The following is a 16,074-nucleotide window of genomic DNA, read 5'->3' on the forward strand; positions in this document are numbered from 1 at the left end:
TATTCAAAATTTATCGAATATGTTGATATTAACAAAAAAAGATCGAATAAAAATATTATATTTACCTCTGATTGACTTATTACTGATTTATTGCAGGTCAAATAAAGTTTTTCATGATCAAATTACTCTTATACATCTTTACACGTTATTGTACATGAGGAGGTATGTTTACCGCTATATGGGTGATTTAGTCCGAAAAGTAAGTAATAAGTCAATCGAGAGTAAATATAACTTTTTATATATTTCTTTTAAAAATTAATATCAACAAATTCAGTGAATTTTTTACTAATGAAGGGATCTATTTATTAGATAGAAGCAAACCTCAAAGATGCTAGATATAATTTTTTAAACTATAAAAAATTATGTATAATTACACTAAATCTTAGGAGAGAAAGTGTTATTATCCTATAAAAATATAAAATAACTATAACGTGAATATAGGGACCTTAATTAATTTCGATATATTTCTAACTTTTTAAAATAAGTTTTAGAACTTAGAGTATTTTTATATCGATAATAATCGAATATATAGTTATAATATTGCAAAATGAGAACGACTTACAGACTTATAATCTTTTTTAAAAATATTATGAGAAAGTAAGTTATGTTTTTTTTATATATATATTTTAATTCACACACCCCCACTCGCACATATTTTTAATGAATTTTGAACCCAACAACTTCACAATGAAATGTTAAGCCCCTGCTATTGGGGTGTCTCCTAAGAAAAGAGAAAGTAAGTTATGTGGAAGAATTAGAAAAAAACAATCTTTTTCATGTAATTTTTCATTAAGTTGAAATGACTTCTTGGTTGAGGTAGGTGAGATTTGTGAAATTTGTTAAGGGGTTCAAGTGAATTTTCTTCATTTTGAGGGGTAAAATTGCAAAATGTGTTAATTTAAGGGGGTTGATTGCACTTTAACCTAATTTCAAGAAACAGCAAGGTAAAATCAGAAAGTTCCAAAATGACGAAAATACCCTCCCCGTTCTTTCTATAAATCGGAAACGCCACTCGACCATTCCCCTGCATTGTTTCTCATTTTCAGATCAAAACAACGTATAGAGAATCCTATACACACGTATTTGTGAATATATATATAGAGAGAGAGAGAGAGAGAGAATGTTGGGAGTGTTTAGCAGTTCGATAGTGTCGCCGCCGGATGAGCTGGTGGCGGCGGGGAGCAGGAAGCCGTCGCCAAAGGTGACGGCGGAGAATTTGGTGGCGCGTTTCGTGGAAGCGAATTCTTCGGCGGTTTCCGTGAAAATAGGCGAGGATGTCCAGCTAGCCTACACTCATTACAATCAGTCCGCTTTACGGCCAAGGTACTTACCGTACTGCAGGAAAAAAGTTAAAACTGGCTAAAATTTACTGATATTGCTATTTTGACGGAGAAAACTGTGGTCTTTGGATGATCTTGGTGATGGTGTGCGGTGATCGGAGAGCGGAGGAAGGCGTTTAACTGTTTCGTGATCATGTGATGGCCTGGTGTGGATTATGCAGGGGAGCCTTTTATCAGCAAACAGCTGCAAAATTTTTTGGCTTGATCTACCAATTTACCAAATTTTGTGTTAGAAGAAATTTATGAAGATGAATATATTATCAGCAATACTCAGTAACTGAAATTTTTTATCTATAATTTGTAATAAAAATAACATAGCTACTCTGCGAAGATAAAGATACATTTTACTGTATAATTTTGATGTTATTTTCTAAGAGTTAGTAGTTAGAAGTTTAAACTTTGATTCAAGAATTAGAAATTTTCATGAACAATGAAATTGTAAATGTAACTCGTCTATTACTCTTGTATCTTTTTATGTTGATTTTTGAACTTTACCACTCTACGCCATGACTAGATCGAAGTTAGAAATAATTTAATTCTTTTTCTTTTCTTCTTCTTCTTCTTCTATTTTTTTTTTTGGCTTTTGTGGAGTTTTTAAAATTTTATGATTTATTCTTCCTCTTTTCTACTATTTATCTACCAATTCTGGACAAGGTAGTTGAGAATATATTGAACCAAGATGTGGAATTTATGGGTCCTGAATCCTATTTTCTTGCATGAATTCCATGTATTGTTATCTGGGCCAAAAGTTCTTGTTTAGTTGTTGAGTTCATAGAATTATTTACAACGTATGTTATGATTTTATGTAGGTAGGATAACTGTTCACTTCTCTCTGTAAAATTGTTTCGGATCAATTCGAAATTGATTCCTGGGTATGTCTAATCTAGCTTTATTCCTATGAAAAAAGTCTCTTTCTTGTAACTCATGAATGTCAGGCAACAAACACCAACATTCTTGAACTTTATTTGCTCTTTATGGTGCTTCAAGTTTCGTTAACATATTTTGATCTGATGAAATTGCAGATCGTTTGCGGTTAAGGATGGGATATTCTGCTTGTTTGAAGGGGCCCTTGACAACTTAGGCAGTATGAAGCAACAGTATGGTCTTGCAAAGTCTGCAAATGAGGTGCTTTTGGTGATTGAAGCATACAAGGCACTTCGTGACCGAGCCCCTTATCCTCCGGACCATGTCGTTGGCCACCTCCGAGGGAATTTCGCATTCATAGTTTTCGACAGATCCACTTCTACCATATTTGTAGCCACTGTGAGTAATTACACCCCAATTGCCTAATCGAAACTCTCATCAGTTTAAGTTGCCTTAACTAACAAAATTAAGTTCATGTGATAGGACCAATATGCTAAGGTTCCTCTCTATTGGGGAATCACTGCTGACGGATACGTGGCGTTTGCCGATGATGCTGAGTTGCTCAAGGGTGCCTGTGGAAAGTCCCTTGCTTCTTTCCCACAAGGTTTGCAGCGCAAAATTGTTAATTTTCTTTTCCATCGTGATAAGCTAATTTGTTGTCATCTTTCAGTTACGATTACGTGATCTTCCTATTTAACCATAATTGTGTTGGTTGGTTTCGCAGGATGCTTCTTTTCCACAGCATTTGGTGAACTTAGAAGCTACGAGAACCCCAAGAATAAAATCACTGCTGTTCCTGCTAAAGAGGAAGAAATATGGGGAGCTAAATTCATGGTAAGATGATTCTCCATTCCAATTGTTTCGGACAAATCTTTTGGTATATTCCATATAATATATGCGCTAAAATCGATCCCAGTGGCATATTCATGGGTCACATTCAGCCCTGAAACCTATATCTTTGGACCTTTTTTCATTCACCGCCCCAGACACATCTTCAGCTTACGCATTCTGAAAGCGATGCTCGCTCCAAGTATCGTGAAAATAATATTGTATATTAATTACATTCTAGATTGCCGCAACTCAAGCAAGGTCGTTTATAACTTTTGTGGGATGTAACCTAAATTTAAACATAAAGTACAGAAGTTGCACTAAAACAAGCTGAGAACCACTCGTTCTCTGATTTATCCCAAATGTTTAAGCTCTGTTGCTCTTTGCACTCTCAAAGTCGAATACATCACTACAGCTTAGATACCATTAAGAAACTTTTTGAGGATCGAAGACTACTGACAACATTTAGACGGAGAAGCATTGAAGAAAATCATGTTAGAACTCGGGGCCATAGCCATAAGAAGACAATTCAAGAAATTATGAGGATCTGTCCGAATATTTCTGTTTCTGATTTTAAGTTGAAATTTGGATGGTGTCCAACTATATAAAGTACTCTCTCTCTCTTGCTGATTTATTGTGTGTGTGTGGGTGATGTGTCAGGTGGAAGGGCCAAGCGTTCTTGCAGCCACAAAATAGAGCACCTATGAAAATCCAAGTATTGCTCCATAATATGTCACGTTTGTTGCAATAGTGAAAGAAGAGGGGGGGACGAAGTGGTGGGGAACTCTGTGGGATAAGTGAGAGCCATGTAAATAAATGGAGGAGATTCACTTGTTTGTTCTCAAATAGAATCAAGACTTCGCGTCAAGTTGTAAATTAGTACTTCTTTGCTTCATATGCTTTTCTTTTTAGGCCTTCTTTTTTTCATAATGAATCCGTATATGGTTGTTCGATTTATCTTTTGGGTAAATTACGATCAAGTTTTATGGAATTTTACATAATTATAAATACTTTTTAATTTTGGAGATATCAATAGTTCTGATTTTAACGATTATTTAACAACTAGCTTTATTGAGGCAAATCTAGCTCTCCGACGAGCTAGGACAAGAGTAGAGGCTGTCAATGCTATTTCATAACTAGTTGGTGTGTTCGAATAATTCAAAGAAGTTCTGTTTCTAAACCCTATTTAGATTGGATTCTGTCGAGTGAATCCAATCAAGCAGAATCAAATTTTGATACAACGCAATTCAAAAATGAAATAGAAATAAATAAAAATAGAAAAATCAATAAAAAGGGGCAAAAAAACTTATTAGATACCGGAGTCAATGGTATCTAATAAGTTCTACCTACTATTGGATTTGAACCAATGACTCCCGCCATATGAAAGCAATACTCTAACCACTGAGTTAAGTAGGTCATTTATCATCCCAAAGAGAACCAAGAGGAGGTAGAGTAAAAGATTTGCCAGGTGTTTACTATAATGTCATTCTATACGATGAATGTGATGAACTGATCAAAATATCGTTCTGTATGGTAAATTACAATATTTACTTATTTTTTTTAAAAAAAATTACTGTCTAAGTGGATATTTTTTTTACAATTTTTTTCAAATTTTATGATCCATCTTGGTTCTATTTGAAGTCTATTGCAATTTATATTGTATATTCAATTCCGTTTCACATTTACACGCCATGTACGCAGGGATTAATGAATGGCCTAAATAGTGGTTCAACTATAAAAAAAAATTGAGTTCTCGCTAAACTATAAATGATCTCGACTGAAACATCATAGTAAATTGATACTATAAACTACGATTAAACAAAATTAAAGCAAAATTAATTTTTATCACGATTAAATAATATTCGCCATGATTTTTAGCCATAGCTAAAACATTTCCCATGGTTTGAGCTATGACTAATGCTTGCCGACACTTGCAGAAACAACAGCTAATAGCCGGTATGGAGCCATAGTTGATTTATATTTATCACGATTTTCTTTTTTTGACTAAAGCTATGAACCATAGTGAAGAATCATATCTTTTTCTAGTGTCGAAACGGTATTTGTCCAAGTTTGATTGTTGCTTGACAAATCTTGTGATAGAGAATCTTTATACCACTTATTTGTCCTTCACTCATTTTACAAGAATGTTTTCTGACCTAAGTGACATTTATGCTTGTATTCTATATGATGGATATATTCTTCACAAGCTTGCATGTATATATATATAGGAGCCTCATATATTACTTTGTCTTTATTGTTCTCCCATCCATATTTCCACGAGAAATCGAACCTACTCCCACTTCTACAAAAGTGTCCGTGGGAAGTATTTTTTGTGGTCTCGACGCCCATCAACGACGATTCGATTTGAAAATAAGTTTAAAAAAATCAAAACCGCAACGTGAACACTCCTAGTGAAAGCACTTTGTAGGACAAAGTATGCTTGCCGAGTGATCTATTGGATTAGATCCAAATAAACATCTGTAGATCGCTAAATACCCAAGACCAGTGGATGATTCACAAGTCTAAAGACTTTTTAAAGATTCGGGGAAATAGACTTAAAGTGGAGAACCAAACTAGTCGCAGAGTCAAAAGCCTTCGATTGGAAAGTGGTGTGTATTTAGTAGGAGTTCTTGAAGTATCTTAATGAGAATTCTCATTCAGTCAAATTCTTCCTGGAAGAGATGATGTTGAACTGTCCCTAGTAAGGAAGAAATCGAACCTTGGTTGAATATGGTTCGGTCGGTGTTTCACAGAATTACTTAGCCCATCTTGATATAGATTTTCAAAAATTGTCGAGTTGAAAAACATGGCATTTGAAGTTGTGATCCAGAGACCATATTTGATATGGATTGACAAGCTTGTATTCTATAGAAGTTCTTGAGTATGAGAGATGATCTTGCATATCAAAGGACTAGTGGGAGGCAAACTTGACTCAGAGTTTGATTTGTGCAGGTCCATTATCGCTCGACACTGAGAAAGGTTATCTAATAGAGTATGTCTTTCCTTCGCTAACCTGAAGATGTTTTTTTTTTTTTTTTTATAATTTCAATAAGATTTCTTTCCCTTAATGTATAACCATTTGCTACCAATGGAGAATTGCTTCTCATCTTAAATTCAGGTGATTGGGTTTGCACCAACCGAAACCATAAACTTTATACACAATAGAGGGATCAATTTGCTTATTTATAGATAGCGAATGGAGTTCCTTCTTCCATTCTATCCTATTCATTGGTGCTGATCATTCATATTGAAAAGCAGTTTTCTTGCTTTTTTGTGTCAGCTCATGATCTAAACGAGTCGCACATATACCTTAGTACATGTTCCTCGATGTTGAGGACAACCCCGAAAACATCATTTATAATTAAAATTTTCACTGACTATATTCCAATTCTGGGAAAGGAACAATCAGAAAACCTCAGTCACCTAAAAGGTACGAGTTTCTGAGTCTGACCAAACAAGGAGAAGCAATGTAGGACATCGATTTGGATAAATAGCTTGGAGCCATAAGATCTACTATGGAGTTCAAACTAGGTTTGAGCGTCCGGTATCTGAAATATTTATTTTGATAAGTTCGTGAGGTACATGACTTGGTCAAAAACAAGGTGGAAAGTCAGTGGGAACTTAATTGTGTTTCTAGTGTTTTAGGTGTTAAAACATCTTTATCATTTGGAACGATAGAAAGATGTTATGGAACACTAAAATATGAATATTGTTCATGAAAATATTCAATGAAGGAATGGATCCTGTTTAGGAATAAGCTATCCAAGACTCAGTCATGGTAGACTGATGAGGAGCTTAGATGTTTGTCATCCCCTATGTCTCTGCTATAGGTAGTATGGGAATGTTGTTTGGTGTGTTAAGCATGATGTTGTATAAACTTTAAACATAGCAACGGATATCAGGTGTCACTGACGAGGTAGTAGACAGATGTTAAGGAACTACCTTCAATACCTGAATAAGGATTGAAAAAATATTCTTAACGCACGTCAACAGAGGGTTGATTCTGGAAGGCTAGAGCCATAATAGTTTCCAGCATCATATGAATAATTTTTAGTCCCAAAATGAATGTACGTAAAGGTTTTATGATGATGTGGTAACTTCGAAAGGTTCCAAGTGGAATACCATAAGGAGTTTCATCATGAAAGTTGAATGTATGGCAACTTTAAAAGTTTTTGAAAAACGATTTGGATTGAAAAGCTACACCAAATTGTTAGGTGTGGTACCTAGCATAGCCGAGTCAATGGTCACCTTAGAGGATGACAACTAGGCTATGACACAAGCTAACAAGGCCCGGGATCTCATCACAGATTCAAGAAAAATTCTTAAACACCACGATCTACTTGGAACGATGGTAGGAAGATGTAACAAGCGATTGGACCGCAAAACATCAATAAAAATTACAGTAGACCCATAAGACCTTGCCTGTATCACAGATTGCTCATTATTAGGTTAGTCTGAAAACATGGATAATTAGTTTTAAAATCAATTGAGATATTGTTAAAATAGGTAATCAAAAAGCCAATTGAATTAGCAATTTTGGCAGCTATTCATCAATTTTATTCAAATAATATTGTCTGATGAATATGGTAAGTGTTCATCTTTGGTATATGTGTTTGTTGTGCTTACCAATTATGTTGAGCATCGCTTCAACGTTACAACGATTGCCCACAGACCTTTCAGATAACCCATGTAGTTGGGTTGCCCATTGGATAGCGGCTATGGGACCAATTTTTTAGGGTTAGTCTGAAACGTTTCAAGTCCAGGACCTCAAGACTGGGCATCGAGAGTCCTACTGAGACTTGCACTGAGTATTGCATTCATTGGATGAGTGTCGTGTTTCATCAGCGACGGACGTTGAACATCCATGCAATTTCAGTGGGTTAGTTGATAAGGTAGTCAGTTGACTGAACTGACTCATGGAAATCGTCATGTGGAAACCTTGGAGGCTTGGTCGGTATGACTTGAATCCCCAGCTTCGATAGTATATTGAGGAACCATGGTAGTCACGTGCACACGATGGTTGTATCTTGGATTTATACGAGAGGTAATTGTGTCACAACTATGACCATTATAATCATTGTCCAGTGCAGTCAGAATGTGTAACGAGGATGGTGGATTCCAAGAAAAGGATCCATCCCTTGTCAATATGTGACAGCAGTATCTCCTATGCACTTGGGGACGCATTTATGCATAAAAAAATCTATAGCAATAGTGTTTTTCTATGTCCAGCAACTAAGCAAAAGCGCGCAAGTATTGAAGCATAAATGCCTAATTCAAGATGGGAACCGACACCAAATTCCATACCCTAGACTAAGGTCGGAAGACGGTAAACTGAATGACCATACCCATATGGAAGTCGAGAGCCTAAATGTTGCCATGGGCTGTTGCTAGACAGTCACCCATGGTAACGGGCTCTTTCGATCAATCGTTGATCAAGAACGATTAATTAGATTAGATTTAATTAATCGGTAATATTAGACACTAGCCCAAGTCTAGCTAAAATGTGAACTTAAAGAGTCACACACAAATCAATGTGGAAGGACAGGGAATTAATTCAAAAAGATGTAAATAATTGAATTATTACACATGGAATGATAATTTTTTCCTATAATTCGAGAATAATCTTACAGGATTGGGACAAAATTGTCGTCCCCATATTTACAGAACTAAAATTGCATTATTCCCTCCTTGAGTTTTGACACTAAGATTGTGGAATCACAATGATGAGAATGAAAGGAGAACGCTAGCTCCAAAAAAGACGACGTCGTTCTACTGCAATATTTACAAGGACCAACGACATATATGATGATCTTGGTCGATGTTGTACCCAGGGAGGAGGTGAAGGATGAAATTCTTGCGCCACTATCCAAATAACTTTTTATTATAATTAACAGGAAAAAATTCTAGTAATAAATTGATCGGGGAAGAAGGAGAATCTTCAAGCCACGTAAATCTTGTGTCTTGCTTTTACTTTTTTCTCGTACTTTTTACGCACGTTCACAATCTGTTGAAAATAGTTCCTAACAAAATTTCCAATTCAAGCTATAGTTGTTGTTTATTGCATGACGATGGTGTAGAGAGATTTGTTGATATACGTGTTTGAGGGTGAAAAATAAATCAAACTACTCGATACTTAATTGAAATCGATTAATAAGAGTTCATTTAAATTCGAATTATTAAACTTAACAAACCTAAACTGAACAAAAAAATTATTTGATAAGCTTTCAAGCTTGATTCGATTAGTACAAAATGAAAAATAAAAAAATATTGAATTACTCAAACTCGATTTATATTTGATCCAATTAAAATTTATTTGATCTCGATTAAATTAGTAACCAAACCAATTCAAAAGTAATTTTTTAAATTCGATAATAATTTAAATAAATTTAAATAATAATATATTCGACTCCTGGAATTATTTACAAAAATATGCGTGCTCAAGTTTGCCACTGCTCTACATAGGACTAATAAGCCCCACGAGGTACACCAACACCTGTAAAAGGACATGATCTCCCTAATTCTTACAATTACTAAAACTTAAACCTATCTTTTTCAAAGTACTCATCTCTCATTAATTCGATCTAAGTTAATTTAATTAATTAATAGGAGAAATTGAATTTTTCGTCACGTATTTTAGGATGAATACACTATTGTCCCATTAATTCACATTAATGGCCCATAATTTATAGAAATTTTCACTTTTAATCTTTTCATCATATTTTATTAGTGTTTTGACGAAAAATAGTATGCAGCCGTTAACTATTCAGTCTAGATCTGAACAATGATCACTTGCTTAGCAGATGACTTTTTTTCGTCAAAATACGAACGTAATATGATGAAATGGTTACAAGTGAGTACTCCTTCGTAAATTGTTAGACCGTTAATAAGATATGAGATGAAAAATGCTACTTTCTCTTAAGTAATATTAGTGATTATTTGAAAATATAAAGTAATTTTTAGGAATAATTATACCTCCTTCCTCTGATGTTTGGTGTAATTACACGCAGAACCCTGATATTTAATCTAGTGCCCTACATGCTTTTTTTCTGCCTCACAAATGGATTCCTTGTATCTCAAAATTCACCAAATTTGCTGCTATTAGCAAAAAAAATGAATAAAATTTCATATTTGTCATCGATTGACTTATTACCTACTTATTGCATGTCAAAAAAACTTCTAACCAAAATACCCTTATAATTAAGGATGAAGATAAGGGTAGTTTGGTCAGAATAAGATTTGCTTAACCTGCAATAGGTCAATAATAAGTCAACTGAGGGTAAATATAAATTGTGATTCAACAATTTTTGTTGATATCAGCGAAATCAATAAATCTGACTAACGAATGGATCTATTTGATAGTTGAAAATAAATATCAGAAACAATAAATATAATTTCTTAAACCTTTAAAAAATCATATATAATTACATCAAAATTTAGGAGTGGGCAGTATAATTATCCCTTAATTGTAATATTATGGGTAGCCTATTTAAAATAATTAAAATTAGGGTTTGCAGCTACAACATAGTCCCCCTCCTATATAAGAGTGGGGGACTGTAGTTTGTAAGCAATATTTTAGGTTGTGATGGTACATTTTTAATTAAATTGCTTCCATCTAACGTTGTTGGTGATTTTTATGTCTGTGTTTTTCTCATATAATAAGGTGGGCGGTGTGTATTTTTGCAAGTATATACATAATCAAATTATACGAACACCGTCGTATATGTAATAATATTTATTTCACTTAATATGAATTTTATCGGTCATCGACAAGTTGTAATAATACCTAAATATGCAAATATAAACGTAAATATATAATCGGTTTAAAGTGCTCGGAATGTATGACCTTAAAGAACTTTATTCAATACGAATTACAAAAAAAAACGTAAAATAATTTTTTCAGTAGAAAATTTGATTGGAAAACGATCATATATGGTGGCTTACAAATTTTGTAAAGTTGAGATAGGTAAGTTGACCAAAAAAAAAAAAAAGCTAACAAAGTGTAAAATATATATAATTTGAATAACAAAATGTAACATACATTTATAAATTTCATTTGTTAAAAATCAAATCAAATACCAATAATTATAAGACCATAATTGCAATAAAGTATAAAAAAGAATATTAAAAATACCTATCAACTTTCTTATTACAAAGAAACATCAATTATTAGTTTAGGAACTGAAATTCTTTAGACCATAGCTGACCTGAACATCAAAAGATTATCGTAAGAAGAACTCATAAATGTCTCGGATGTGTCTTTTGTTGCAGACTAGTAACGACAAGACTTGTTTTGATAATTAATTTACCATTTTTTTAATTACTAATTAACATTGCACGCAGCCCCATCAGCACATAAAAATAAATATATTTAAATATTTAAAATTTGATACGATAATTTTTTAAAATATACATTAGTGTAGATATCTATATTCATATATAAATCTAAAATTTCAAAGTCTCGGTACCTGAATTTATTATATTTTTAGTTTATTAATTTATTATAATATGAATTTATTAATTGAATCGATTTTTTTTATTTTAATTTATAAAGTAGAGATGTGAATGCAGACACAAGAAACTACCCACACGCAATGTTGCTCAGCCCAATATTCCATCCCGAGACATATCTTATTGCACATATCCATATTTAATTTATTGAACGCAGTGATAAAATCAAATTATTTTAATTTAATTTTTGTTTTTTTTTTTGGTATTTTATAGGTGGAATTGAAATCCAAATAAATTTCATAATATTTAATTCTAAATATTAGTATTTGAAAATAGATTAACAAAATACAATTTTATTTTTCAGTTTTTTCGTTCACGCTTTGAGAATTATTTTCACTACGATAAATAATGATAATACAAATATATAATTTTAATAATTTTATTATTCTTACCAAATTTTAAGCATATATATGTTTTATTTTATTTTCATCACATTATACATGAGATATATATTTATTTATTTTTAGATAAATTATAAAAGGCTTTCTTGAAATTTGTCATAATTACAAATACCTACTCATTATTTGATAAATTATAAATACTCTAAAAAATTGCCACTGTCTAACATATATCTATAACAGGTTGTCATGAAAAAGTATTTATTAAATGACCATTAATTTCAGGATATATTCGTAATTATGATAAATTTTATAAAAATTTATTTTAATTTATCCTTTATTTTTATAGTATCGAAGTTCGAAATGCAAAATCGGTCTCCCTTAATATTTTTCGACTCAAAGTTAGTATTTTTAGAAGAATTTTTAAATGTCTTTTGAAATAGGGTTAATTACGTTTTGCCTTTTGAACTATGATTATTTTTATACTTTGCCATCTAATTTTTTTTTGTGTCAAGATACCATCTCAATTTTATGAAATTTTGTACTTTGACATTTATAACTGTTTTTCAATCAAGTTTTTGTCAGAAAAACATTAAATGCAGTGCACATGTGATACTTAAGGGTTACGTGATTTGATAATTTTCAAAATATGCTTAGCGTGTGATGTGATATTTTTCATATATGCATAGCATGTGATATTTTTTGGGCAAAAAAAATCATAAAAAAAAGTCATATATTATAGTACAAATTTTGCAAAGTTGAGATTATAAATTGATACAAAAAATAATTTCGACGACAAAGTATAAAAATGAGCATGAATGTCAAAATATAATTTACTCTTTCAAATATACAGATGACATGGATTTTATTGTCTTTATAACACAATAAAATATAAGATAAAGTTTTAAAATATAATAAAAAATAAAAATGAGAAGTTGTAATTATGTTCGACTTTATTAGTGTACTCCCCTAAAATTTAGTATAATTATATATAAATTTTATATATTTTGAAAAATTATATTTTATACCCCTAACTTTTATTTATATTTTATAAATAAATTCTCTGTAGTTAAAATTATTAAATTTGCTAATAATAATAAAAAAATTTAATAAAAAATCATATTTATCTCAAATTAATTTATTTTTCATATATTGCAGGTAAAAGAAAATCTTCTGTAGCACCATCACCCCCACAATCCATAACTACGTTTGCCCACTCTCAAACCATCTCTCTCCATTTCTGCCATAACTGTTACCTCTCTCTCTCTCTCTCTCTCTCTCTCTCTCTCTCTTGTTTATAACTGATCAGACGTGCAAGAAACAATGCTACAATAAGCAGGCATTACTCCTTCAAGAAGTAAAGGAGCCAAAACCAAAAGAACCGAAACAGGAATCAAGAACACGCACTGCACACAGTGGGTATGACAGTTTCAGTTGCTGTCTTGCTTGCAACTACGGCTCTTTAGTCTTTCCTCCTCTCTCTCTCTCTCTCCTCTTTCATGTACTTCAGGAAAGAGATAATAAAAAGACTGAATCTTGACTGAACAAGATTGAGAAATGTGCAGTATCCCGTTTGTGGGGAACCCCGAGGCTAAGTTCTTGGCAGATTTTTGCAATAAAGGGACGCGTTTCAGGCTGTTTAAGCCCTCGCTGGGGATTTTTGGATTGATGGTTTGTGTGATTTTTGGCTCCCTTTTGTGTTCACAGCATGAGAGGTTTCCGGGGATGAAAACTGATGATGGCGGGGGCGGGTTTGATAGCAGGAAAAAGATTGATTTTTGGAGTGGTGGGTGTGACGTGTTTGATGGTGATTGGGTGTGGGATGATACATATCCTCTGTACCAATCGAGGGATTGCAGGTTCTTGGATGATGGGTTCAGGTGTTCTGAGAATGGGAGACCAGATATTCACTACACTAAGTGGAGGTGGCAACCCAGAGATTGCAACTTGCCCAGGTTGTCTTGTTTTCCTCAGCCTTTTTATAGTATTCATACTTTGATTAAAAACTGTAGTTCAGAGAGTGGCAAGGTACGATTGAGCTAATCTTGTATGGATTTGATTGGCCTTTTTGATTCTTGATTCTTGGTTATGAATATGTGTAGTTTGAGGTATTGTGTCAGCTACTTGTTCTTGTACCAGTAATTTGTTTGTAGTTTGAGGACATTGTAGTCTAAATCGTTCGACGTTTCTCTCCATATCACTCTGGATACTCTGTTCTGTCAGTGGTTTTTCTGATATCAAGACTTGGTTTATGTAGTAAACTTCTTCTGGGAACTGTATTCTCTTGATCATGTTCTTATTTGATCCATTCGCAACAAAAGTTCTGTTGGCTGTTTGCTGTATTGCTCTGTGTGTCTATTGATTATGGTTATCGGTTGATTGTAACACAGATTCGATGCCAAGTTTATGTTAGATAAACTGCGTAACAGACGTGTAGTGTTTGTGGGAGACTCAATTGGAAGAAACCAGTGGGAATCGCTTCTCTGCATGCTGTCTTCTGCAATTGCCGACAAGGACTCAATATATGAGGTGAATGGCAACCCCATCACCAAGCACAAAGGTTTCTTGGTCTTTAAGTTTATAGATTATAATTGCACCGTGGAGTACTACCGTGTTCCGTTTCTCGTGGTGCAAGGCCGGCCTCCTGCTGGAGTTCCATTAAAGGTTCAAACTACGTTAAAACTAGATAGAATAGATTGGAGTTCATCACAATGGAGAGATGCTGATGTGCTTATATTCAATACCGGACATTGGTGGAATTATGAGAAGACAATAAGGGGGTAATCTCTTTTAACTGTGATCTCTTTATATATACCTTTTTACCTGGGATATGTTGAATTCCGGCTTAATTTTCATTTCGGGTCGTATCCTTGATGATGCATACACTGTTAGTATTCATTATGAAAATCTCTAAACCAAGAATGTTTTCTTCTTCTCTTTCTTCTTGGAGTATGTTGTGTGCGATTGTTTTCCTTCTGAATTTGCTGATGAACGTTGGTTGATTATCAGAGGCTGTTACTTCCAAGAAGGTTCAGAGGTGAAGATGGACATGAGAGTTGACACTGCATACCGGAAGTCCCTTGAAACGGTTATAAGTTGGGTACATCGCGAAGTGAATACTACCAAGACACAGGTCTTCTTTCGGACATTTGCTCCTGTGCACTTCAGGTCTCGTTCAAGCTCTTTTTTTTGCCTGAAATCTAGTAATGTTATGCATATCGTACGGTTATATATCCATCAGTACTTCGACATTCATTCCAACAGCAAATAGTTACTAATCTGGCCTTGTGGTCAGAATAAGCCTCTTAACTTCCATCATCTTACTATCTTGATTGCCTGTTTGTTTATCTGTCAAAAGCATGTTTCCTATTCATTTTGAGTGAAAATCGTAAACGTTTTTCTCAGCGGTGGAGATTGGAGATCAGGGGGAACATGTCACTCGGAGACCTATCCTGAGCCAAATTCGTCTTCGGAACCATCCCACACATTGACAAAGTACACCATATTTGCCCAAGTAGTTTCAGCTCACACCAACACATCCAATTTCAGTGCTCTACATGTACTAAATATAACTCACATGTCATCAAGAAGAAAAGACGGGCACTCTTCTTTGTACTACTTGGGCCCAAAGACAGGCCCTGCACCTATCCACAGGCAGGACTGCAGCCACTGGTGTTTGCCTGGAGTGCCCGATACGTGGAATGAGTTGCTCTACGCCCTCTTTCTCAAGAATGAAGCAACTAGAACCTCAAATTCATCGGTCTTTCATGAAAAGGTATGATGGTTTGCTCGACGTTGTACATATATAACCCACACAGTGCAAGAAGACACCATTTTTGAATTGATGCATGAAGTTTGAGTTCATTGAGCAAGGCCAAGATCATTTCCCAGTTCTTTTGAGTTTTTGTCGAGGATTTTGACCTTCGGGTATATAGTAGAACTGCAGATGGCTGCATTTTTCGATTGATTTCAGACAGAGTCTTGAGTTTAGAGGTGCATTAGCAACAAGTTCATTCAAGAAGACACATCAAAAACAAATACATATTATACATTCCTTTTCCTTTTGCTTCCTTTGAGCAGTGCTAGAGAAGTTGCAGATAATTTGTATAAACCAGTACATTCTGCTGTACTAATTTGAAGAACTCTACAAATGTAATGCAAGAGGAGAAAGCATGCATACTTGATGTGAACTTTTA

General features: G+C 33.9%; 2 protein-coding genes across 2 annotated transcripts; both read left to right on the forward strand.

Moving 5' to 3' along the window:
- The first annotated feature begins 1,018 nt into the window (after positions 1-1,018).
- On the forward strand, positions 1,019-3,989 carry LOC105156968 (stem-specific protein TSJT1). Its single transcript, XM_011073243.3, has 5 exons — positions 1,019-1,323; positions 2,363-2,603; positions 2,688-2,808; positions 2,929-3,038; positions 3,693-3,989. Exons 1-5 carry the CDS (start codon positions 1,121-1,123, stop codon positions 3,726-3,728), a joined length of 711 nt encoding a protein of 236 aa, XP_011071545.1. The 5' UTR covers positions 1,019-1,120; the 3' UTR covers positions 3,729-3,989.
- A 9,094-nt stretch (positions 3,990-13,083) lies between these two features.
- On the forward strand, positions 13,084-16,074 carry LOC105157069 (protein trichome birefringence-like 10). The gene is made up of 4 exons (XM_011073363.3): positions 13,084-13,833; positions 14,269-14,658; positions 14,888-15,046; positions 15,284-16,074. Exons 1-4 carry the CDS (start codon positions 13,436-13,438, stop codon positions 15,657-15,659), a joined length of 1,323 nt encoding a protein of 440 aa, XP_011071665.1. The 5' UTR covers positions 13,084-13,435; the 3' UTR covers positions 15,660-16,074.

Source organism: Sesamum indicum, linkage group LG3 (assembly GCF_026168435.1).
Source record: "Sesamum indicum cultivar Baizhima isolate 11 linkage group LG3, ASM2616843v1, whole genome shotgun sequence".
Classification (NCBI taxonomy): Eukaryota; Viridiplantae; Streptophyta; class Magnoliopsida; order Lamiales; family Pedaliaceae; genus Sesamum; species Sesamum indicum.